Below are 27,021 nucleotides of genomic sequence, written 5' to 3'. Positions count from 1 at the left end.
AAACACAGCAATTTTACAGATGTTTACCTTTGATTGTGACATATCTGTGTCTCTGTGCCTTAAAACATTCCATTTCACGCTGTGAGGGACACCTTGTTTCCTGGTCCACTGTACAGATGAACAGCTCGATAGTGAGCACCGTTATTCTCTGCAATCATTTCTATCTCGTCTGCTTCTGCTTTCACTAGTTCCTTTATGGGAACATGCAGGACCTGAATGGATCCCAAGCTGTGAGCTTTTATTGCTGCCAATATGGGGATATATTTATGAAAACTGTTTATTTTCTTGCCGTGACAAGAAGAACATACTGCTTGCTGGAATAAAGGAAAATATGGAGACAGAAACCTAGCATCCTATTCAGTAATTAGAAAAGTCTCTGGGGCATGTGCACAGCCCTGGTTATAATATAAAAACAAAAAGCTTACAGAAGCAGTTCTGTGAAAAGCTTTTAAACCCTGAACATAATGTTTTACAGTCAACTCCTAATTCTGTCTGCTTGTTATAAATACAGCGAAAGCTACAGGGCGGATCATCGTGAAGGGTGTCAGAGAAATAGAAAATAACAATTAAAGCTGCAAGCAGCAAAGAACGGGCCCTCCACCCTTGTGCACGTTCAGGCTGCAGTGGAAGCTTGTATGACTTGATGTAGATTCTTCAGGACTGGACATTTAGCAGATGACACCACCCACGACTCTCTGTATCAAACCATTCAAAAGTTATGGCAGAAAGTAGGAACTATCAGATATTGACCAATCAGATGAAGAGGCAGGGCTAATTTGCACCAATTAAGGTCAAGTACTCAATAACCATGTCCAATGACACCACCCACGAGTCTTTATGTCAAATCATTCAAAAGTTATAGCAGAAAATAGGATCTATCAAATATGGACCAATCAGATGAAGGGGGGGCGCGCTTTTTGGCATCTAGCGTCGCCACAGTAACGCTGTTGACTGAGAAAAGTTATGCCCATCGTCGCAGGATCGAGCCGCACATTTTGATGTATAACACACCTGGGTGCACGTTACGGTTCAGGCCGTATTAACTGCCGAAGGAATGGCATAAATTGCGCCAAAATTACACGATTCATTCAAAATGGCCGACTTCCTGTTTGGTTTCGGCCATGGCGCCAAGAGACTTTTCTTTAAGTTTCTTTAAGTTGTGAAGTTTCTTTAAGGTGTGTCCCGATTTTCGTGCATGTACGTCAAACCGTATTGTGGGGCTTAAGGCACAAAGTTTTCTAGGGGGCGCTGTTGAGCCATTAGGCCACGCCCATTAATGCAAACCATTAAATATCACATTTATCGCCAGGCCTGGCTTGGTGCAAAATTTGGTGACTTTTGGGGCACGTCTAGAGGGGCAAAAAGGCTCCTTTCATCAGAAGAATAAAAAAAAAAAATCCTACAGATACAATAGGGCCTTCGCACTGTCAGTGCTCAGGCCCTAATAAGAAAGAACATCAATATGTACGTATGTGCGTCTGGTTTGATCACACTAGCGCTACTTGTGGGTCAAAGTTTGAGATGCCTTTGTTAGTAAGTTTTGAAAAATGTGTCCAGTTTTCATAAATCACATTCTGTCAAAGTCCTTTGATAGTTGTAATCAAGTTGAGACTGGGCTTCATTCAACAACATTCAGTGGTTTACCTAGACATAAATCACAGTGTCTTCATTCTAGCACCTGTGTGGAGGACAAACACACTGCAAAAACTCAAAATCTTAACAAGAATATTTGTCTTATTTCTAGTTAAAATGTCTCATTTTTAGTCAAACAAAATCTCATTACACTTAAAACAACACTCATCACTGGAAAAAACTACAATTTTAACCTGTTTCAAGTAGATTTTCACTTAAAATAAGTAGAGAAATCTGCCAGTGGAACAAGATTTATTTGCTTTCAATGAGAAAATAAATCTTGTTCCACTGGGATATTTTTCTACTTATTTCAAGTGAAAATTTACTTGAAACAGGTGAAAATTGTCAAAAAACAAGTTATTTTTCTGGTAATGACTCTTGTTTTAAGTGTAATGAGACATTTTAACTAGAAATAAGACAAATATTCCTGGTAAGATTTTGAGTTTTTGCAGTGCAGAGAAGTTTCACCTCAAGAGAGAGCTGCAGACCGGAGATGCCTCAAAGTGCATTACCACTGATGGCCACTAGGCCCACGACAAAACGTCTTTAGCAAGTAAAAATATCCATAAATCCTTTGCATATCATGAAATATATAGAATTATTTTTTTTTTTAATGATTATTATTTGTTTTAATAATTTCCCCCCATGATTCATTGTGGTGTCATTATCTAAATCACAGTGTCTTAATCAGTGTGCTGGTTGTCATTCTGAGAATCATTCCTTAGACAGATATCGGGCTTCAAACAAGCAACAAAACGAGTCTTCTGCTTGGCTCCAAAACAATGCAAATTATAGCAGCTAAATGCTAAACTTTAGACTCTAATACAAATAGTGAGTGACGTCTTAAGTGCAACGTCTATATCTTATAAATGCATGCCATGCCAATATGTTTTAAAATCTTATTTATTTAAATGTTGGCTTCCAGCAAACAAAGAAGGTCCAGAAGCTAAAAGATTTTGTCACATAAAGATTTGATTACAGGACTATTGGTCAAAGAGAGGGTTTGGACGTGGCATGATCTCAATAGCGCCTTTTCAAGTAAACGCAGACTTATTCAGTCTGAAGGGAAGCTGGATGCTGCAAATGTTCAGGCATTAAATCGGTGGGGGAAAAATAGCTTCTTATTACATCTTGTTAGCTGGGATAGGTTTCAAGTGGGAGGTCCAGACCTTTGTAGCACGTACACTCTTACGATGAGTGAATGTAATTAACGGCAAGTATTGTTGGCAGTAAAGTGATAGGACGAAACTCAGCAGCACGCCTCATAATTGCTTGGATTGCCATCGAATCATTATATATGAAGTCCAACTAAATGAAAATAATGAATAAGGAAATAATAATAATAATAACTGTGAAGCCTGCGGCATGAGATATGAATTTCACACACATTTTTCAGTACAGAGCTTCTTTTTTTTTCTCTTTCTGCAAATACTTTCATAGAAAATAAATGGTAACAAAATATGATACGGAGGAAAAGAAACTCATTGCCTTTGCAGAATTTCAGCACGATCAGATGTTTATGCAAAACTGATATGCCGCACCTTGGATGGAAACCTTTGGATGCTCTTTCTTGGTGCACTCTGGCTGGGTCAGCGGGTCGAGCGGAGGCGCGGCCGGCGTCGGCGGAACGGCATAGTTCTGGGTGAAAACAGCTGGGAAGAGAAGGAGCAGGAGCAGGCCGGCCACAGACGAGGGTGTCGACTCCTGCGAGGACGCTGTCATGGTGACGACCTCTCCTCTAACTGCCAAGGTGGGCCTCTGGGAAAAAGCTGGAGAAGAGAAGAGAAGACCACTTAAACTCAACGCTTCTACAACAAGATTAATAGAAAAGAAGCTCCCCCAAGTTACTTTCAAATCATTTTCACACTCAAACCTTCCAATCCTTCTTTCTCTGACTCTAACACAGGGGAACAGAATGAAAATGAAAGGAAGATGGAAAGGGGGGAAAAAGTAGAATCACTGTGGGGATTAAAAAAAGAAGTTAGATAACACGGCGGTGGGTAGAAAGACAAGATAAAAGGCTGAGTAAACTGACAGTAAACGCAGAGAACGTGGAATTATGGTGTGTGAAGGACGGCAGAGTAAAAAGTGCCTAGAATACACTTCAGCAGTGAGCCATCTCAAAGAAGTACCTAACCTCTGACCTTGCGATAATTATTTGAAATGTGCAATTAAAATTTGAAAATTAATTTAATGGCTGATTAAAGATGGAAAATTGAAAGGAAAGGCGGACTGTTCATCGAGGCAGAGGTTTCCACGAGTCAGTGAAGCAGAAATGAGCTCACTTAAAATATGTGGCTGTTAAGAAATGTGCTGGAAAGAATGTTTGCACAACTTTGATTCCTGACATTTTTACTGCGTGTGATACATCCCAGGACATAAATTGTTTCTTATAATCCCCTTACTTCAGAATTCAAATATTATGCAAGCAGAGCGAGCCAGTAGGCGCACACACACACACCTCTACCTGAAAGAACACACACACACACACACTTACGCAGACTGGGTCTTGCTTCCTGAGTAAATGTAATCTCCTCAGGTCATAACGTATGAGTGTACGGTGCAGAGCTGAGACCAGCAGTTCATCATCTCCCCCCCTGCGTTCTTTACAGTGTTAGCTTAGCGAGGTGCCGTGTCATTAAACTATATTAAAAACCAGAGAACTCCAACTTTCTGCAGCATCACGTCTCTGTAGTGTTTTACCCACTAATGCTTCAATCAATAACAAATTATTAGCTTGGTTGAGTTGCAAATCAACCATATTACCCTGCAATCAAAAACTCTCACACGAGGGGGCCCATAACTGCTGTAATTAGGGAAATACACGCCGCTTCCGTGTTTGTCGGTACATTATAGGGGAGTTGACAGACGGCCCAAACCGTGATTGAAACAGGTGGATTTGTTGAGCAGAATTCTGATCGAGACTCGATTGATTCAGGCCGGATGTGCTGGATGTACTTTTAGAGCTCTGCATTGATTTGTCACAGATACACTTTAAACAATCCAATCATCCAAGAAGGTATAGCTCAGGTTAAATAGTCAGAGTCTTTCAGCTTCAAATATGTGGAAGCGTCAAAATATGTTTCAAAGCGAAGGACAAGAGCCATCAACAGCCATCACAAGTGTTTTGCAGTGTTGTGTGCTCTAATGAAGAGGTTATACACCCACATCATCACCCTGCAGGGAAATGTCACACTGCCAGAGCTGATGTTCACATTCTCAGACTATGTGTATACTCTATATTCCTGTTTTACTGTCTACGATCTGGAAAATTGATCTGAAGAGCGACTCAATACCTGAAATGCCCCCCGGGGGAGAGAAGAGTGAGAAGACAGGAGGCTCTCACGCATCATCTTGCACACTCACGTTGGTTTTAAACGACAGCTATGAGACAAAGATGTCTCAATAAGACGAGTTCCTGTCCCCCCACCTCCCCTCTCCTGCTGCCTGCCCTCAACCTGCGTCTCTCCTGGGAGGGACTGATGAGAGGACGCAAAGGTATCCAAATTGGGAAACAGAAGATTTTAACTGACTGACATGTTTTTATTTTCCCCTCACACTTGGACTCGGTTTTCAGCTGGTGTTACACTATGTTTGGCCTGAGGCTGCTGCCAGAATACAGTCACAAAAACCAAACCAACACAGCACTAGCATACAGGTAGGACTCCTCCCAGGTAGAAACATTCAGCCAGGGCTGGGGATCCATTCAAATGCCAAAAATCGATTTGATTCTGATTCTTAAACTTCAGAATTGATTATCAAGATTTGATTCGATTCGATTCCAATTTGGGTTAGTGTTATTAAAACAGTTTTTTGAGCTGTTGCATTAATTATATGACTGTAATTCTGCAACATATTAATACTAGTATTATATTGAGATTCAACAGCAAGTATTGCAGCTAATGATGCTGTAAGGACCAATCAGCTCCCAGAATACTGATAGAACTGCAAGCAGAAGCTTCGTGTGGCAGAATTACCAAACAGATCCAGGGAGGAAACAGAGACGGATGAAATCGGTTTTATTTTTTCCCACATTCCGTTTTAATTTTTTCCATTTTCAGTCTATTTCGGTTTTTAATTTTTGAAAATGAGCTTTTCAGCATTTTATTCAAATGTAACCCCAAGACAGTATATAAAGTAATTAAATATAGACAATTTATGCAATTATAACTGAAAACTCTAACATTTTCATACCTTTAAAGGAGCATGAGGCTCCTTTTAAGAAATGAGACTATCTAGCGCCACCCTTCGCCACGATGGCCGTCGGGGGTACTGCAGCCAACAGTGAAGCCGGCACGGGAGAACGTGCATGACGTCACATCCGCAGGACAGCGCGGGAAATTCGGCCCCCGAATTGCAGCACATTTTGCAGCACACAGCCTGTTCAAGGCAACGAAGAGATACACTAGAGGGCTCATTTGTTTGGGTTTGGAACGCTTCATCTGACATTATTACTAGAAAACTTAAAACGTTTACAAATTTTTTTCATAAATCCTGCCTCAATCCTGCCTCATGCTCCTTTAAACATATTTAAAGGCAAAATCATGGCACCAGTTATTCTCGTGTCCAACAAAACATTCCTTTTTTGGGCATAAACAAAAAAATACCAAAAGTTGCAATGTAATGATGAAAAAAAAAAAATCGATCTTTAGACATACAGATCAATTTTTAGGAATTAATATGAGAATCGATTTAGAATCGGAAAATCCATTTTCATCACAGGCCTAATACACACGCTTCCAGCGGGTGGTAAAACCTGGGCGAGGGGATTATTTTTCTGTAATTCTATAAATGTATTCCTCCTCTCCCCCCACTGGCTCCATTTTTGTAAGTTTCAGACTGAAATAAACAGGAATTTTATGTTTTGCTTTCTTGGATGTGAAACATTTTAATAATGTTCTTCAGAACAGAATCAATTGAAGCCTCTGCTGCACTGCAATGCTAATGTCCACCTGTCAACATCATGTGGGAGATGTTTCCTCTCAACTGGGCACATCATTATTCTTTTATACTAGTTGCTGGTGGTGCGTCTTCCCTAAAACTACAAAAAGGTGATTATTCACGACTCACAATTGAGTTCAAAGCTTCTTCTTCTGCTTATTTCACACCACCAGTTCAAAAACGGCTCTGAAACTGTTTTCGTCAACCAGGAGAGAAAATGTTGCACATTTTCTTTTCAGAAACCCTGTTATATTTACACTGTTGTTGATCATTGTTGCTTGTTACGATCTCTACAGGGGATTTCTGTCATGTACCGTGAGGATCTTGGTTCTACAATGTAAAGTTAAGTAACGAAGTTCCCAACTTCTTGTTGATAAATTCCATCAACGCTTTGACTGATAATACTTTGCATAATAATATTCATCCTTCCACTTAGCTTTTTGCCACATTTTTGAGATTTAATTTTATGCAATCTGCCATAAAGTTTTTTTTCTCTTCCTTTATCTAACACTGACGTCTGCTTTAATCAATTCAAGCACAGCAGCTGTTGTTAAGGACGGTGAAGTACAGCTTCCAATTAAAGCTGAAACATCGGACCATATGTTTAAAACATTTACCCCATTCTAACTGTTTAACTGATTTAAAAACTTGAATCATTGGTTTTGAGACGAGTGCAAATTAGCTACGCTAAGTATAACACATTAACTCATATTTCAGTCTCCCCTTTGTTTCCGTCAGCTTCTACTTCATGTTTTTTATCTCATGCCATTTACTTCAGTTTCACTGGATATCATATAAAAGTGACATAAACATGAGGAAAAAGACAAATATAGTAAGCGATGCGCCCCTTTTTCACTCAGAAATGACATGTACACATCCCTGTTTACATAAATAAAGTCAATATGGAAATGAATACCAACCAACTAATGCAAGAGTAAAAGCAAACTGCACGTAAACAAGGTAAAAGAGTAAAAGGGGGGCCGAAGGCAGTTTCTTTTGCATCCACTGATTCTGCCCTCAAAATCAAAGTTAAATTGAAAAGAACCAGGACAATTATTTGTTAATGGAAGAATTAGGATGGCCGTGTTATCTAATCCAGCCACATTCAGAACTTTGATGGTTCTGTGTTCGGTTACATATCTGAGTCCAGCAAAGAGCCCTCTGTCCCCTCCGTTACCAGATCTGGTCACAGAGAAAGTCTTCATTTATGTGCAAATATATAAGAAGAACTGTTGACGATGTCAGTATTCAAACAGGTTAAAACAAAAACAAAAAATAACCAGAATACATAAAATGTACATACCAAAAAAAAAATAAGCAAAACAAAGCAAATTAAAGCTGCAAGCAGCGATGAACAGGCCCTTGTGCGTGCAATTTTCACCAATAAAGGTCAAGGACTCAAAACTAAGTCCAATGACACCACCATGACTCTTTATGTCAAACCATTCAAAAAGATGAAGGGGGGGCGTGCTTTTTGGCATGTATCGTCGCCACGGTAACGCTTTTGACTGAGAAAAGTAATGCCCATCGTCGCAGAATGGAGACGTACATTTTGATGTATAACACACGTTAGGGTTCGGGCCGTATTAACCGCCGAAGAAATGGCATAAATTGCGCCAAAATGACACGATTAATTCAAAATGGCCGACTTCCTGTTGGGTTTCGGCCATGGCGCCAAGAGACTTTTCTTTAAGTTGCGACATGATACAATGTGTGTACCGATTTTCGTGCATGTACGTCAAACCGTATTGTGGGGCTTGAGGCAAAAAGTTTTCTAGGGGGCGCTGTTGAGCCATTAGGCCACGCCCATTCATGCAAACCATTAAATATCACATTTTTCGCCAGGCTTGGCTGGCGTGCTAAATTTGGTGACTTTTGGGGCACGTTTAGGGGGAAAAAAGGCCCTCATTTCGTCGGAAGAAAGAAAAAAACGAGAAAAAAAAAATCCTATAGATACAATAGGGCCTTCGCACTGTAAGTGCTCGGGCCCTAATTAAAGAGACAAATCTATATGTAGATACATATTTCCTCTTTGAAAGAATGTAGGATGAAGTTTCAAAAAACATTTCTATTCCTACCCCTTCTAATGTTCTGTTTTTACAATTTCTTCATTTTTACAGAACTCCAAAAGAAAAGCATAAAAAAGAAAGAAAAGGTGGTTCAGCTTTGGTCATTGGCTGTCAGTTCATGTGTCCATTTCCATTTTGTATCCATTAGGAGTATTGATTTTAAAGATTTATTTAAACTTACTTGGTGATTTGCATGATTTCATTTCATCTTTGCAGTTGTTCCACAGATTAACTCCCATCACTGATACACAATGGGTTTGGATGTTTGTTCATACATGCTGTTTTTTGAAATCACATATTCCCCTGAGATGGTGTTTATTTTATTTTATTTGAAACAACTTCCTGTTTCTGTGCAACCACGACTGAAAGTTTTTAAAGCATCTTCACCAGGCGCAGAGTTTTTAAACATGCTTGTTTAGAGTTGTTAAAAAAAAACTGTCCTGGCATGTGGACAATAGCCACAAATATCAAGAAAAACCTATATTTGTGAAAGCAGCGAAAATATGTTTTGCCAGAACAACGGTGTTTCTGCACAAAGCTGAATGAGCTGATTTAGAAGCTGCAGCCGGAGCTGGCAGAGCCGGAGATCATGACAGATGAGCAGGGATCTGCGGCGAGTTCAGGTTCTGCTGGATGACTTATCTGTGGACTGGACACGGAGGGAAGAGCTACTGGCAGCAGCTGGATGAGGTTAGTGTCTGCATGTCAAACATTTCTTGTCACGCACTCAAGCAGACCTGGATACGCACAAATCTCAGCCCTGAAAAACTGGCAACATCCAAGCGCGGACAGCTGGTCACACTCCATATTGAGTCACAGCATGTGGGCAGAAGTGATGCATGCTGCGTGTCAACATCAGCTCCTGAGTGTGTGCTGGGCTCTCATCAGCCAGAGAGTGTGTGTGAATCAACAAGAAATACAAGGCCAGTCCAAAAAATGCCCAATAGACTCCATCCAATTTCCCATCCTGCTGTGTGAAGGATTAACAATAGTTTATCAGCAAGGAACCTGGACAATCTATAGCACTGAGGAAACAGTCTCTGCAGCCACACACTGCAGACACTTAGAAAGAAACAACACAAAAACAAAACCTACTGAGCTTCTGTCTGCCAGATACGAGGAGTCAATTAGTGCTCTAGTTTACCCAGAATCCCTGGACGACCTTTGTTGATTGAACTAATAGCTGTCCAGCATCTGTTTGTCAACGTCTGTGAGGAGTAATACTTAAAACGTCTCACCTCCTCTCTCTTTAGAGAGCAGCAAAATGGTTAATTTAGTTAATTTAAAAATGTCCCGCATGATTTTATATGCAGGTTCATATCTCAGGAAACTTGTCATAACCAGCGCTGTCACTTAAAATCTGGGAGGAAAAAAAAGTCACTGCTCCTATTTTGTTGATCATAATTTCACTAGTTTGAGTTGTTAAGTTCTTAAAGGAGCCGTCTGTAAGAAATGTCCAAAACTGGTACTGCAGTCACTTTCAAAATATTGTTGAGCGGCGTGTACCCTCCCCCTCCTCCCCCCGACCAGAGCTTGCCAGGTAGGCTGCAGAATGCAGCAGGAACGTAGGCTGCCATGGCTGCGATAATTAGAGCTGAGCTGGCAACCCGGATGCCGAAACAATACTGACTTGGTGATTGGGAGATAGGTGGAGGGTGGAGCTTCAGAAACAATACTGACTTGGTGATTGGGAGATAGGTGGAGGGTGGAGCTTCAGAAACAATACTGACTTGGTGATTGGGAGATAGGTGGAGGGTGGAGCTTCAGAAACAATACTGACTTGGTGATTGGGAGATAGGTGGAGGGTGGAGCTTCAGAAACAATACTGACTTGGTGATTGGGAGATAGGTGGAGGGTGGAGCTTCAGAAACAATACTGACTTGGTGATTGGGAGATAGGTGGAGGGTGGAGCTTCAGAAACAATACTGACTTGGTGATTGGGAGATAGGTAGAGGGTGGAGCTTCAGAAACAATACTGACTTGGTGATTGGGAGATAGGTGGAGGGTGGAGCTTCAGACCAAAACAAAAAATGACAACATAAACATCAGTTGAGGGCTGCAACTCCTCTTTTTAAACTGGAATATCCTGGCTTGAGTGCTGTTGTCAGTGACATAAGTATTTGAAATGAACATGATTTTTAAATGTCTGTTGACATATCGGGCTCATTTTATGATTCGTTTTATTATTGCTCTTACATACAGCTCCTTTAAACTATGTGAGTTAGGCCCCGTTTACACATAGCAAAAACGGTGGTGTTTTCATGCGTTTTGGCCGTTCGTTTACACGAAAACGAAGCTCAAAGTCACCAAAAACCATAATTTCTGAAAACTCCGGCCAAAGTGGAGATTTGCAAAAACTCCGTCTTCACGTTTGCTTGTAAACGGAGGGAAACGGACATTTAGGCTTCAGAACGTCACATTATGAGACAGAAACGTCACCAGTGTCATGTGCGCGACATGTGTTTACAATTAGTTTGGCCACCGTCAATATTTTCTTGTATTTTACTTGTTTTATATTCTAAAGTCACACTTAAAAGTAACTCCACTTCTCTGTCACTCCAAACCAAAGACTCTCGTTCATCTTGGAAGTAACTGGAAGTTACTTGTGTCATTTGTTGATGTTTTTTTCCAGGATTCTGATTGGCTAGCATGACTTTATCTTCTCGTTACACTGCCCCCTGTAGGTTTGGATGCTCATAGCACCTTAACAGCTATTTATGCGGGTTCGTGTAAATGATGGTATTTTTCAAAATGTAGAGGGGGAAATATCCGTTTTTGTAAATACCCGGCTATGTGTAAACGTGGCCTCAGTCTAACAGAGGGGATGTGATGTGAAAGTGTGGCCGGCCGGCTGAGAGTTTGACCAGGAGCTGTGCTTCAGCTTCAGATTACAGTCAAAATAAAGATCATTTTTTCAGTTTCACGAAATGAAAAAGATGAAAATCTCCATTCTGAAGTGATAACTTTACTAACTAAATCAGTTCCTTCTGCTGTCTCACTGGGGAGTGGTTGTGTGGGGGGGAAGCATTTCTAAGAGTGTTATTAAAACACTTTACATTTATTCATCAATTTTAACTTGCCGCAAGCAAAATGCGACCCACTTTTTTATACAACAAAAACAGAAGCCATTGCTGTTCCTTTAACAGTTGAAGGAGGAACATATGACTCGGGGGGGCATTAATGGCTTCCACTGTATAAAGATTGTGCAAATTATTGTGTTTTTGTATTTATTTATTTAAAAAGGGACAATGCACATTATTGAACATAACAATGTAAATATAGCCAATGGCTGATTTTCATCTGCAGTCCCGAGCAGAACAAGAAAATAAATTAGAAACACAATATTAACAGACTTTGTCAAAACAAAAACAAAATTAAAAATAAGTTAACAAACTCTGTCAACAGACAAAAACATTAACAATTGCCAAGAGTAACTTTTTCTTAAATAACATGGCTCCATCTTTTATTAAAATTTTGTTAGGCTTCCACAAGCATGTTAACATCTCAGCATCTAACATCAGGATATCGAACCAATCATGTTTTATATTGAAAAGAAATAATTATAAATCTTAACCAACCTATTTTATCGAATTATGTCACTTAATGTCCTTTTTCCCTTTCAAGTAGAAACATTACACGTCAGCAGAACACTATATTGTATGTAAACTGTGGTAAATATTATGAATTTCTTCTTATTTCAAGTTCACTACAAATCATCTGTGAGAAACACAAATAGTTAAGTAAAACAACAATGATAATATCAATAAAGCATTTGCAATGAAGTATATGCTCCGTCTACATGGAACACAGTAAAATACGATTCCATCTAAAAAATGAATAAAAGCTGGAAGGAGCATATTTCCTGTGAAGGTGATTTGAATTTATATCTCATTGGGAACGGCTCCTTTTCAACAACCCAGAGCAGAACAAAAACCCACATTATTTTCTCTGTAGCTCACAATGAGAAGTCAATAGAAGCTTGGCATGAAGATATGCTGAATATGTTCAACCCAAATAAACAAACTAACCCATCTTTAAAGCAGTAGGCACTAATCTAGGTGGCAGTCTGTAAAGCCACAACCTTTCCTGTGCAGGCTCTCACAAGTCTCTGCCAATGCCAACTTGTATCTATGGCAACAGAGCGACAAGTTGGTAGTCAAGCAGCAGGAAACCAGGTTGAGTGTATTTCAGTTCAGACATCAACAGGCTCTTGGGGGACTGCTGGGTGGCAGGCTGCCCGATGATGCAACACGGTGAGAGGAAGCTCTGAAGACCATGAAAGAGCTCGACGGGGGTGAATGTGAGGGAAGAGCTCAAAATGAGGTGACAATATTCACACACTATAAGATATACATACAGTATTTACTGTAAACAGCAGCTCCAGCGAGTTATCCTACAAATGTGATTTGTAGATTTCTTTATAAGCATCTCATAGCTATCATTTTTGTCCATCGCTCCTGTAGTTTCTTGTGCTGGCCCCCCTTTTTCTCTTTTGTGCATGTTTGCAGGCCGGAGCTTCGGGAGCTGCGTGCTGGCCTGCGGTCCCCCCCACCCTCTGGTCATCCCGTTGCTGCTTCCACCTGCCTGCGCCCCCCCCACCCTCTGGTCAACCCACTGCTGCTTCCACCTGCCTGGCAGGAGGGTCCCCCCTTATGATTCAGGTCCTGGTCCAGGTTTCTTCCCTCCTAAAGGTGAGTTTTTCTTGACACTGTTTGGCTTAAGGTTTTTTTCCCACTAGGGGAGTTTTTACCTGCCATTGTTTATGTAATAATTGCTCGGGGGTTTATGTTCTGGGTCTCTGGAAAGCGTCTAGAGACAACTTTTGTTGTATTAGACGCTATACAAATAAAATTGAATTGAATTGAAAGGTGGTATTGCTCTCAGTCGGTGAAGAATCAGATCTTGGAGAATTCAGAAAAGGCTGTTTCTATTCAAAGTCTCGTCGAGTAGCCATACCTGCAGCTTTTCCTTGTGTTTGTCAAACCATATCATATTCTTTAAGTCGGCCGGGCTTCTTGGCAGATTTGTCGATCCTAATCGCGCCATTCCTAAAACCCTCTCCTCCTCCTATCACTCTTTATTTGCTTTGCACAGTAGAGGCTGTTATAGACCAGCGGTTTCCGGAGTCGGCTGCACCTTTTGTTGGCCGTTTGCCTCTTAATTTCCACGCAGAGTTTAAGGAGGGTGCCTCTAATTACAAGTCAATGCTAACTCCCTGAGCGCAGCCTCATCAGAGTCTGTTACGACACTGATTAAATTGCTCCTGGTCCATTGGGAAGCAGTTTCTGCCTATATGAAAGAGCTGCCTATGTCTTGCTATGCTGGAGGGGAATGAGGGAGGATGTGTGAGTATGACCAGAGCTGGGGGTTGGGGGTTGAGGATCGGGAATGTTACTTTTCAGACACATTTTGTCACTACTGATAGCAGAGGAGGCGTAACTACCGATCTCTGCAGCAACCCCTGCAGAGGGCCAGTCGTTTCCCTTTACCGTTAATATATTAGAAGTGATTAGGCATCACTGTTAAACATCTTTTAGGAGCATTTCAAGCTAAAGCCCTCCAGAGCATTTAGTGCATAATAAATGTGTTTTTCTTAAAGAGCTTGCTGTGATCCTCCCAATGCTCATCATTACAATTTTATTGCACAGGGACAGCAAAATCTTGTCATCCAAAAGCTCGGAGGAATTCTGCGTTGCACTAAAAATGAATTACAAGGAACGGAAATAACACCTTCGTCCTCAAGGACCGTAACCCGAGATCGATGCCTCTGGCTGCGGAGCGTAAATCACGAAAGCTTCAGATGAGAATATAATGCACTGAAGCTCATTTGAAATTTGTCATTAGATCAAGAACAGAACTGCACACTCTAACTTCACAGAAATTAAAGCGGAAAGCATCAGTGTTTTATCCAGACTTATCTCAGAGGAAAACACGTAAAAGACGCAGCAAATTTGTCCACCTGTCTCAAAACGCAGAGTTGCAGAGTGTACAGAAATGAAAAATGCTGACCTGTAACCATGTATTACAGTAAACCATGATTCATCTTCAACTTTCTTCTTAACTGTGTTTTTTAATAATCAACCATAACTGTCTCTACGACTGAGCTCAAAGTGGAAAACCACAAGATCCTTAGACATTATAGAGTCGGACTGGACTGAAACTCATGTGATGCCACTTTCTGCCCTACTTCCCTGCAAGTCTTTTAGTTAGCATGCTTCAATTTTCCACATTTGGAGCATGTAACAGTTATGATGTTTAAAGCCAGATGGAGGTACGCCACCCTGCTGGAGTCCAGAAAATGGAGCTTATTAATTTGGAGTCCTTATTGTGAAGATGCTAAGTATTACGCTGTGGATCAGTGTAGCAGTTACACCTGAGACAGGATTGGAGTCTTTGTTCAACCAAACCACATCTACATTAAGATAGGCACAGACAGCAACAGTGAAGAAGCATATTGCTTCCAAATTCCCATCCCATTCAGGCTGTCCTGCATTAGCCCCCGGGTGCTTTAGTTCGGCCAAAGCCACTTTGACCGTGTCTAATTCAACTCAATAGCCCAACCCCACCAATCTCTTTAATGCTGACATTGTGATGGGGGTAGGCAGGGGCAACGGGGGCCTCCGCAAAAATGGACAGAACATGAAGACGACACAGAAATGTACAATGAGGATGGCCACAGGGTGAGACGGAAGATCTATTTCTTCTTTTTTGACATGAGAAGGTTGAGGGTTCACAGCATGCAGCTTTTATTGGTCTGAAGAAACAGGTGGAGGGTCTTCTACAGGAGTTAGAGAAAACGTGTGGAGCTGCATGTGTGTTTTGCAACACTGTGATGGATGGTGAGGTGTTGAAGATTGCGGGTGCTGTCTAGATCGGTGGTGAACCGTGAGAGCTACCGCTGGGCCTTCACCTTATCACAGAGAAAAGAAATCATTGCGGAAAAAAGCAACGGAAAAAGCAAATGCCGTCTTCCGCCATTCAACAGGTTTTCAGGAAATGAACATGATAGTAAACTTAATTTTAGAACATAGATGAGAGAAAATCTGTTAAATGTATTGTATTCAACTGACAGTGGGCCCTATTGTATCTGTAGGAATTGTTTTTATCCTCGTTTAGATTTTTCCGACAAAATGAGGGCCTTTTTGCCCCCCTAAACGTGCCCCCAAAGTCACCAAATTTTGCACCAAGCCAGGCCTGGTGAAAAATGTGATATTTAATGGCTTGCATTAATGGGCGTGGCCTAATGGCTCAACAGCGCCCCCTAGAAAACTTTGTGCGTCAAGCCCCACAATACGGTTTGACGTACATGCACGAAAATCGGTACACACCTGTATCATGTCGCAACTTAAACAAAAGTCTCTTGGCGCCATGGCCGAAACGAACAGGAAATCGGCCATTTTGAATTAGTCATGTAATTTTGGCGCAATTTATGCCATTCTTCGGCCGTTAATACGGTCGGAACCGTTACTTGCACCCAGGTGTGTTATACATCAAAATGTGCGTCTCGACCCTGCGACGATACGCATTACTTTTATCAGGCAAAAGCGTTACCATGGCGACGATAGACGCCAAAAAAGCACGCCCCCCTTCATCTGATTGTTCCATATTTGATAGTTCCTACTTTCTGCCATAACTTTTGAATGGTTTGACATAAAGAGTTGTGGGTGGTATCATCGGACTCGGTATTGAGTACTTGACCTTCATTGGCCTGAATTAGCCCCGCCCCTTCTTCTGATTGGTTGATATTTGATAGTTCCTACTTTCTGCTATAACTTTTGAACGGGTTGTGAAACAGACATGTGGGTGGTGTCATCTGATTCGGTTTTGACTCCTTCACCTTAATTGGTGCAAATTAGCCCCGGTCCTTCTTCTGATTGGTCAATATTTCATAGTTCTGCAATAACTTTTGAATGGTTTGACATAAAGAGTCATGGGTCGTGTCATCGGACTTAGTCCTTGACCTTTATTGGTGAAAATTGCACGCGCGAGGGCCCGTTCGTCGCTGCTTGCAGCTTTAATTTTTTTTTTTTTTTTTTGTTTTAGTCCTTCTCTGAAGCCATAGAAGGCCTTGAAGGTTCCCCACTGGTCTAGATGACCCTCCATATCAAATCAAGCCTGTTATAGAGTCCAAGTCTCCGGCATGAATGGAACATAGCGCCTGATATTCTATACAAGTCAAATATGTACTACGTAATTACTGCAAACAAAATGATTCAAAACAAATATATTATTGTGATAAACTTAAGAGCTATTATAATCAGCTAAACTAAAAAGCACCTTACATTACATTAGCATTACACCTAATGAAAAAATGTAAATTTCTCAAAATGTATAAACATCTGCTCCAAATACCAGAAGAAAACCTGTGTGCATGGAACTAATACCAGCAAGCATCTAGAGCATCTGACATCTGGCTTCGTTTGAGGTCACTGACATTTGTGTATTTTGTTTTCTTCTTGACAGATTGTATCTGTAATGAATCAGTTTTAGGCACAAAAACTCTCTTTAAGGAGTAATATTATGATTTATGCAGAGATGGCAGATGGCTCAAAATTAAGATCTACAAAGTACAAAAGGCTTTTTGTCTAGCGATGGGCCATTAATCACATAATCAAACCTTGACATTCAGACCCTGTTACTGACCGTCAACATTGTCTTTAGTTTTCTTATTACTTTGCAGACAGTGTGTGGATGTTCACCACTTTGACTCTTATTAGAAAATATCCTACTTCTATTAGTCGAACATATTTACAGCAAAAACGTCATCGAAAACTACGCTAAAATAATCCTTCATTGTTTGTAATCAGAGATGAATTGTTCAATTAATTGTGACATGTTTTAGTCTTTTAGTTAGCATGCTACATTCATTATTACAAAATAACTGAGCATTACCCTTTTTGTTGTGTTTGTTTTTGCTTTTGCCCACTTCAGAGATTCATCTCAAAGAGCTGTCTGTCACCGTTGTAAATTATAGCTCCCAAAAGCCATGTAATAAACTATGGAGATGCTCTTTTTTCTGGTTGTGAGAAAATGGCTAATTGATGGTGCGTCCCATCTCCACATTTCTTCAGTAATTTTAAAGATCTATTCTTTTCAAACAGCACCCAGTGAACAATCTATCAATCTTCTGGACAAATCATAGCTACTTCCAGTTGAAGAGAGTCATTAAAAACAGCGGCTTGTGCATGAGGACTCCTTTTAAACCACTCCATCATCCAATCCCAGCCCACACATTCATGGGCTCAGAGACTCTCCGGTGTATTCCCACTAAACATATTAAATCTAGTCTTCAAGAGCTCTGATATGTAGCATTCAACACTGTCAGCATGCCTTTTCATGGGCAAGTACTAGCAGTGACGCACGCACACGCATTCACAGCTGTATTCATGCACTGAAAAAAATAAATCTAAGCGCATGTAAATATAACATATTTAAATCTGTGATATTAACAATTAAAAATGAAGTTTGTTGCTTTACATGAATACATCTAGTTTAGAACTTAATCTGCATTTGTTTTAAAAACAAGACATCCATTGGGAAGATTGACCAACGTTTAGATGAAAAATGCTTAATTTGTTTAAATAGAACACCACAAATTAAGGCAACTTTTTCGCATGAGATTTTTATGCAGATCAAGAAAGACTAGTCTTTGTATAAACTACTTCATTTTTAGTATGTACAAAATTAATTTGCAAGTAAAGTCAACTTAATTTTTTATCTTTCTTTTTTTCCTTTTTTCTTTGTTTCTCATTTTTTTCCTTTTTTCTCTTTTTTTCCCTTTTTTTCTTCTTTTTTTTCTTTTTAAAGTGAACTTAATTTTGATAAATAAAGTAAACTTAACACAATTAAGTTGACTGTACTTGCAAAATGTATGTACATACAAAAAATTAAGTAGTTTATACAAGACTAGTCTTTCTTGATCTACATAATAATCTCGTGCAAAAAGTTGTCTTAATTTTTTTAAGTAGATCAAGCACAATATTTGTATCAGTGTGGATTAAGGTACAGTACCAATGAATATGAGTTTTCATCCCATAGTTTGTTCTAAAATGTTGACACAATATTTGAAGGGGTCTACGGAGTTGATTTGAATGCGTGAGAGTAGATATGGAGCACATTATGGCAACCTGAAGTCATGGTTTGCCGTTTTCAGTGTTTCTGTTGATGAAAAATGTACAACAAGGTCAAAAGGACTGACAAGGACGAGTGAGAAGAGGCTGGCAGGGATTTTCATTTGTGCACCTAAATTAGAAATATGTACCCTTGAATTAATAATCACTGGGTACTAATCAGTAATTTGCTTCGTTAAATTAATAAATAGTGCCCTTGACTTTTAAAATCACGTCCTAACGTTACACGATTCGCTCGCAAATTAATCTAATAGCTTTAAGTCACTCCAGCAGACGGAACTGATTCAGTTAAAGAGGAGCAGACGGAGAGTCGACGGCTGACTAACAGCAGTGGTTTTATGGATCGGTGTATTCAAACTGCTAAAATAACTAAAGAAAAAAAAGAAAGGCAAACCTGTCAAGATTATGCTAATGTCCTGGTGACGTCTGCAGGGCTGCCAAGTTCCAGTGTCCTTTCAGGGCAAGATTATGGATCTTGGGGACGGGGTTATGGCATCAGTATGTAGAATCATATGTTTAGGTCAATCATCAACCTACACCAGTTAGGAGTTAATCTAAAAAAAGAATAAATCTAATAAAAAATAAATTAAAAAAATTACAGATTCAGACATTTACTGTTTTTTTTCAAATATCAATGAGAACAAGCTTGAAATAATACAAAGACTACGTTTACATGCAGTCAAAATTGGGGTTAAGGTCAATATTCCGGTTACTGAAACATTCGGAATAATCTGTTTACATGCGTGGCGATCGTACAAATCCTGCTTTGCGCAACTTTTCTCTCACCTTCTTGTAAATCTTCTATCCCGGTACTTTCTACCGTCTACAAATGCAGAAATGTTCATATCCTTCATTACATTTATGAAGTGATTAGTCTCCTCCTGGTCTTGGTTTCTCCATGTTTGTAAGAACTTCCTGGACTCAAAAGACCAAGATTCCTTGTGAACAGAACATGTGCAGAAAACAAATTCATGTTCCGTTTGATGGGGATATTCCGTTAGGTTAAACATGACCAAATATTCGGGTTAGAAAAGGAGTAACCCAGGGGTCAGGGGTTTTCAGGTTTTTAAAAACCGGAATATGAGCAAATTCTGGTTATTCAAAGGGGTTATTGGTGTTTACATGGCCGTGAGCAACCGGGTTATTGCTAATATTCCGGTTAGAAAAGAGTTATTGAAACATGTAAACGTAGTGAAAGACACACAGAAGTGCATGTATCTGCTGTGACTGCTCTGTATATGTAGAGTTACTTCAGCCCTCAGCCACGTTTTTTTGTATTATGCATTGAAAAGTAGTATCTTTTAAATGACTGATGACTATCTGATGGAGCTTGACACAGAGTGGCACACCACAACTCATTTTCCTGAGAAAGATAAAGCCTTTGATGGAACCTTTACTTTATGCCCAATCCAGACATCCTCGCCAATCCATCTTGTAAAGTAAACTGGACAGTATTACTTACTATATTCTATAAACTTTTAAGTATTTACCTTTTTTGTGTGTGGTTTTACCACCAAATTCAAAATTTGTTCAAAATCTGACGAGAGTGAAAACGATTTTCTTTGTAGACAAAGAGGCAGATCTTAGAGGGAGAGACTGACTAAAGAGTAATGCTGCGACCAAAGAAACTGCTGTTAGTGGTCATTTAAAGAAGCATGAGGCTCCTTTTAAGAAATTAGACTCTCTAGCACCACCCTTCACCACGACGGCCGTTGGGGGTACTGCAGCCAACAGAGAAGCCGGCACGGGAGAACGGGGAGAACGTGCATGCAGCGTCATGTGACGTCACATCCACAGGACAGCGCGGGAAATTCGGGACAGAATTGCAGCACATTTTGCAGCACACAGCCTGTTCAAGGCAACGGAGAGATACACTAGAGGAATCATTCTTTTGGGTTTGGAACGCTTCATCTGACATTATTACTAGAAAACTTAAAACATATACGGATTTTTTTCATAAATCCTGCTTCAATCCTGCCTCATGCTCCTTTAAGGGTGATGGTGCTTTTCCACTAGCACCTACACGGCTCGACTCAACTTGGTCTGGTTTCTTTTCCACTACAATTCAGCACTTGGATCAGAAGTAGGAGGTTGGAGTGAAGCTGCTGTGACGTATTTGATTGTGTGATCTAAACGGAGAAGACAACACTAAAGATGTAGAACCTGGAGGAGATGATAGATGTGCTGCTGTGATCTGTGTTCGATATCAAGATAAAAAATGAGAGTGAGAGAAACTTCAAGTGGCAACACTTTTTTTTTTTGTTTGATTGTCTCTGTGCTGCTGAAAAGTCAGCTGGCGTGAGTCTTGAGCAGCTATGAAGAGACAGAGCTCCTGGTCGATCTGGTCGTTCCTTATCTCCGTCTAGATACCTTTTTAATTCTCTCCTCAGCACCAGGTTTATGAACATCTGCACCTCAGAGTTGGATCATGAAACAGACTTTTGCTGCCATTGCTGGTTGAATAAAATGAACCAGAATCCGTCAGAGTCTCTTTCTCTGATTTCCTCCTCCTGACTCAGACGTCTGACTCCAACCCCCCGACCAATCGGTGGCCTGTAGTGTGATGATGTCAGATACAGCCGACTCAGCAGCTTAGAACCTCGGCAGAATAGTTACAGGAAAGTATCTACTCGGCACGTTAGACCCCTAGTGGAAAAGAACCTACTCAGTCGGGCTGAGTAGGTACTAGTGGAAAAGTGCCATAAGACTGATATGTGTGAGGTCATGATTTGATTGTGTCGACTCTGCTGAGGATCTCATCTTTCCTGTCTTACACACACATCTGTGCAATACAGAAGATACACTCGGACATCTTTACGCACACATAGACACATACACGGGAGCAAAAATCCTGCTTCAGCCTCACCCGTCTTCCATTTCAAACCATCAACAGCCAGCCGCTCTACACAACTCTGGTATGTAGTAATACGCTGCGTCTGGCTCTGAAACTCTATTATGATTCCACATGGCAGCGTCCACCACAGCCTCCCACCTTCATTCACACACACAGAAACTGTAATGTGATATTATCGACTGCATTTCTCACTGCGTCTACCTGATAGTGTTTCATTGTGTGAACTGGGAGCCCCAGGGTGTGTATTGATTTGAACTCACCCTGCTATTTCAGAGAAACATCGGGAATGTTTGGCTACCAGATTCACATTAGGGAGTTACTTTAAAGGCTGAGCTCCGTTTGCATTATAAAAAGATTGTAAACTACAGGTAAGAGTAGTGTACAAGTGCAGTGTTGCTGGAGTCCAAACTTAAATTTGAAATGATTATTCGCGCTTATCTTTTATTCTTTTTGTGTATCTTTTTTTATTGTCTACTCCTTGGTTTCCTATTAATTTTAGAATCCATTTTTAAATTTTGGTTAAAAAATGCAAAGGCTTCACATGGTCAAGCTCTTCATTTTATTTCAGATTTGTTAGAGCATTAGCCTTTTTGTTGAACCCTTAAGTCATCTAGCCAGAGGCTGTTAGCGGTTCCCAACACCCAATTTAAAACTTGGGTGGGATTGGACTTTCTGAGACACACTTGGAATGCCTTTCCCACAATGCTGCACTGATTTCTGTAAAAAGCAGCTGCAGTACTTATTTAGACAACCTTTTGAGGGTTTTGTTTTCACCTTTAACTCCTATACTTCCCTTTTATGTCTGTTCTGTTTAATGTCTGTATCTTACTTCATGAATTTTAACTGAGAAACTGCATTTTATAGTGAAAAGGCGTTGGAATTTTTATCAGTGAAGCTGTATTCTATCAAAATGCCGGCCATGACACCAACTGTTTCAGCAAGGAATGTGTCTAGAATTGAAGGAGATCATCTTTACATCTCTGTCTACAAAAGCTAAATGGTTGTTTGCTGCTGTAGTAAAGTATAAAACATCTTATAAAAAATAGATATAAAACATCTGATTGTACTGACCAGGTATAGCACCTTTCCCAGGTAGAGCACTTATCTAAAACGACAAGTTTGGAGTCTATGGGTGCGTCCGAAATGCCATACTAAAAAGTATATACTAAAAAGTATACTTAAATTCGGCACACTTTTGAGTAAATATCAGTAGTGTGCATTAATTTGGACGTTCTATCAAAGATACTCTATACAGAAGATAGCGCATTACTGTTACTGCCAATGGTATGAAATGGTATACACTTCCGGTCTCCTAAGTGGGCGTGGTCGCCCCTCTCCCCACATCGTTTTGGAACATACAACGCTAGATACAGTACAACTTTCTTCCAAAAAGACTTAAAGGAGCATGAGGCTCCTTTTAAGAAATGAGACTCTCTAGCGCCACCCTTCACCACGACGGCCGTTGGGGGTACTGCAGCCAACAGTGAAGCCGGCACGGGAGAACGGGGAGAACGCGCATGCAGCGTCATGTGACGTCACATCCGCAGGACAGCGCGGGAAAAGCAGCCCCAGCCTTGCAGCACATTTTGCAGCACACAGCCTGTTCAAGGCAACGGAGAGATACGCTAGAGGGCTCATTCTTTTTGGTTTGGAACGCTTCATCTGACATTATTACTAGAAATTTTTTTTTCATAAATCCAGCCTCAAGCTCCTTTAAATAATAAAAATAACAGTATTATTAAGCAAAGAAGCAAGTTTTATTTTAGTTTTTAACTTCATTTTATCCGCTTTGCTCTTTCCCGTTTATCCTGGCCCAAACAAGATGACATTATATAATATTATTAAATACGAATATTATAATATTAATATTATATAATGATATTATTATACTTAATATTATACTTATCATATATACGTATCACTTAGCAACCAAACGCCGCTGCATTGCATCGTGGGAAGTTTCTTCTCGGCTAGTGTCCATCAATCCACACTAAAAAAAATTTCTCCAGAATGAGTATGGATAGTACAAACTATTGAGCACGTTCTAATGTTTCGGACGCACTAAAAAATCTTGCACACTCATTTTGCATACTCATTAGGGTGGAAGTGTGGGATTTCGGACGCAGTGCAAGTTTCCTCTGCAGAGATGCTGGTTTCAAAATGGCTTCAGATATGTTAAAGTCCTTATTTTTTCTTAATCCCAAAACCAAGAAATATAACATGTGCAGTTGTCTGAAAAAGCAAATGCAGCACCAGCTGTTCATGTGCCACACTTTGTGGAAATACTTCAAGAAATGACATATTTCCCCCCAAAATGTCAATCAGATTTTTGTCTACTTGAGTTTAAACAAAATAACAGTAACGATTGCAGGATATATCTACGGGATCACATTTTGAAGGTTAACTCATAAATCACTTTAATATTTCTGGATTTTCAACTCAACTCAAACCTACAGTGCAGTTAGTATTACATCAGATATGTCCTGCATGCTTCCTGTCCTCCAGGGCTGTGGTCTTTTTTTGTTTTAGCAGAGCGATTTGTCAGCGGGTCAGGTGTACAGGGCCCACATGATGGGCTATTATAGGAAACAAAAAGGCAAGGACATGAGTAACCACTTCTACAAAAGGTCTGCTCTTACATTTCCAACTTGACACGACCACAAAAGGGGGACGTCAGATACTCGGAGGAGAGGCTGTTAATTGGAGAGCAGAGCGTTGGAGAGGAGAGGTGGGCTTTGGTGGGAGAAAAAGTTATGGAGACGTTTTGTTCAGGTTTATAGGCCTGTGTTCTTTCCTCAAAAATATCAACTAATTAGATGTGAACAAGGTGACTCTTTCAGTCTTTTTCAAGGTTTGGACGAGAGAAAAAAAGAGGTCTTTGGGGCTTCTCTTTCTTTTTTTTTTAGATCCAAACCAAAATGCACCAAGCAATCAGAAATAAACCTAATATCTCCTTTCACAATGAGCAATCAGCTCCGAGGGAAATACGTTTTTTGGAATTTAAGAGGAAGTTTAAAGTATAATCTGTTGGGAACCAAAAAACGTAATTGTACTGGGCTCTTTGGGACGGTTGTATTGCTGATGTTCTGACACCATAATCTACAAAAAAAACTAAGAACATTTTAGAAATTCTCTCGAAACCTGTGTCATACTTCTTTTAAGGCCCATTGATTTTTGGTGTGATTCATGTCTTCTTTTACTAACCATTCTGTTAGAAACGCTGTGGACTGCAAATATTTTATGTCGAAAAATGTGGTCACAGCAAAGGCCGACTGAGTTGCATCATTTGTGAAAGAGAAGATTACGTTAATAACCTTTTTCAAAAACGGTGCTGATACTGTACCTAAGTGAATAAGCTTACAATGAAAGCTGTCCACATCCAGCCAAAATAAAAGTACCAAAATAACAGACACAACCTGACCATCTCCAAACATAAATGAAATCACCCGTCTGATATTTTGACGTTGATTTAACTTTGGAAATACAAATAATATTTTTCTTATTCGAAGTAGTGTAACAATAAAATTATTTCACAAACACATTGTCTTTCTTTTAAACAGAATTTGGAGAATATACAATTGAGTGATAGAAAAAGAAACTGGTATAGACAATTGTTCTAATTGTAAAAGTCAGAATCCATATTTTGCTCATCTACAGGACTGTCTCAGAAAATTAGAATATTGTGATAAAGTTCTTTATTTTCTGTAATGCAATTAAAAAAACTAAAATGTCATAAATTCTGGATTCATTACAAATCAACTGAAATATTGCAAGCCTTTTATTATTTTAATATTGCTGATTATGGCTTACAGTTTAAGATTAAGATTCCCAGAATATTCTAATTTTTTGAGATAGGATATTTGAGTTTTCTTAAGCTACAATAAGGAAGCATATGAGGGCCTATATTCAAATTAAAATGCATTTGCGGAAATGCTTTTTAAATTTGAATATAGGCCCTCATCTGCTTCCATACTATAAGCCATGATCAGCAATATTAAAATAATAAAAGGCTTGCAATATTTCAGTTGATTTGTAATGAATCCAGAATGTATGACATTTTTGCTTTACAGAAAATAAAAGGACTTTATCACAATATTCTAATTTTCTGAGACAGTCCTGTATTGAGACCATTTTTCAACTTTCCAATCCGTTTACGGGGATTGACCCTCTGCACACAGTGGCATCTATTAACAGCAGTCCTGAGGAGTTACAAGCCCCAGAAAGTCGTGCAGCATCTACACAACAGATCACTCAGATCCCATTTACGGGCTCTTGTTGTTTTAGGGCCTTATGCCAGGACGTGGCATGCCTTCACATCTTTACAGGCATTGTTTGTGCTGCTAAATGCTTTAAAACATGTATCTGATAAGTTACAGACACAGCAGGGCAATGGAGGCCGGGCTGATAACGGCTGATAATATAAAGATAGAGGTGTACAGCTGACTCTTCTCTTCAAACATCAAGGAGTTCTGATGCCCCAAACCATCCCAGGAATCTTAAACAAGCTCACACGTCAACACAAAGACAACCCTGAGGAAATATTTGCCTTGTATACCACCGAGAACGTCTCAGAAAGGCTTGCTTCTCGATGCAGAGATGACCTCTAAACTGCAGAGCGCTCCCCGTGTGTTTACGCCACACACTTCCATCCGACATTCCTTTCATTTCTGCTACAAGAGACAAGCTGCCCGTGTGAAGCGGGGATTCAGACGGCTCACACTTATTAGCCGTTATCTCAAGGACAACGTGTCACGTTCTGTTGTAATTAACTGGAGCGGACACCAAAGAAAACACACAGACGGCAGAGCCAGACAGTGTAATTGATGAGCAAATTTATTACATCCCACTTCAAAGAGTGCCAGGATCAAAACATAACAGGTGATGAGCAGAGATACAACGGTGCATGATGTGTGGATGCAGCAAGCACATGAAACAGAGGAAGACTTGTGCAGTTAATTAACAAGTCCTCCACTGCTAATATGTGTTTATATTAAAAACATGACTTGATTATAAAATATTACTTATCTGGATATTCAAATGGGGTAATAACTCATCAAAGTGCTTAAATATGTTGACACCCAAGAGTATGATGTTTAGTGTTTTAAAATAAAATGCTTAGGAGCCATTTTCACTGGAGCAAATTCAATCATGAGTATAGTTCAGTAACGCTACAAAGAGAAATTGATGCATGATTTTGTTTGAAAATATATTAGAATATAATTGAGGATTTTAAAAGCTGCTTTTGGATTTTTTTTCCAGGGTCCAACTGGGGATAGAGCAATCAAAAAGAAGCTGTCGGACCACCGTTAACAATAATATTTGAAATTATTCTTACACACTGGTTAGATTTCATTTGCGCTTTATTTACTTCAACTTCTGATAAGAAAAAAAAAAC

General features: G+C 39.9%; 1 protein-coding gene across 4 annotated transcripts in view; it reads right to left on the bottom strand.

Moving 5' to 3' along the window:
- Positions 1-27,021, bottom strand: part of sema5ba (sema domain, seven thrombospondin repeats (type 1 and type 1-like), transmembrane domain (TM) and short cytoplasmic domain, (semaphorin) 5Ba) — a 310,185-nt gene that overhangs the window by 199,962 nt on the left and 83,202 nt on the right. For all 4 annotated transcript variants that reach the window (XM_061723153.1, XM_061723155.1, XM_061723156.1 and 1 more), the window contains one exon: positions 3,174-3,401. In XM_061723153.1, the coding sequence (XP_061579137.1) occupies positions 3,174-3,354 (181 nt within the window). In that variant the 5' untranslated portion in view covers positions 3,355-3,401. The remainder of the gene's footprint in view (positions 1-3,173; positions 3,402-27,021) is intronic.

The sequence above is a fragment of the Cololabis saira genome, chromosome 6 (assembly GCF_033807715.1).
Source record: "Cololabis saira isolate AMF1-May2022 chromosome 6, fColSai1.1, whole genome shotgun sequence".
NCBI lineage: Eukaryota > Metazoa > Chordata > Actinopteri > Beloniformes > Belonidae > Cololabis > Cololabis saira.
The sequence above is the reverse complement of the archived record's forward strand: the minus strand, read 5'-3'. Positions and strand labels throughout refer to the sequence as shown.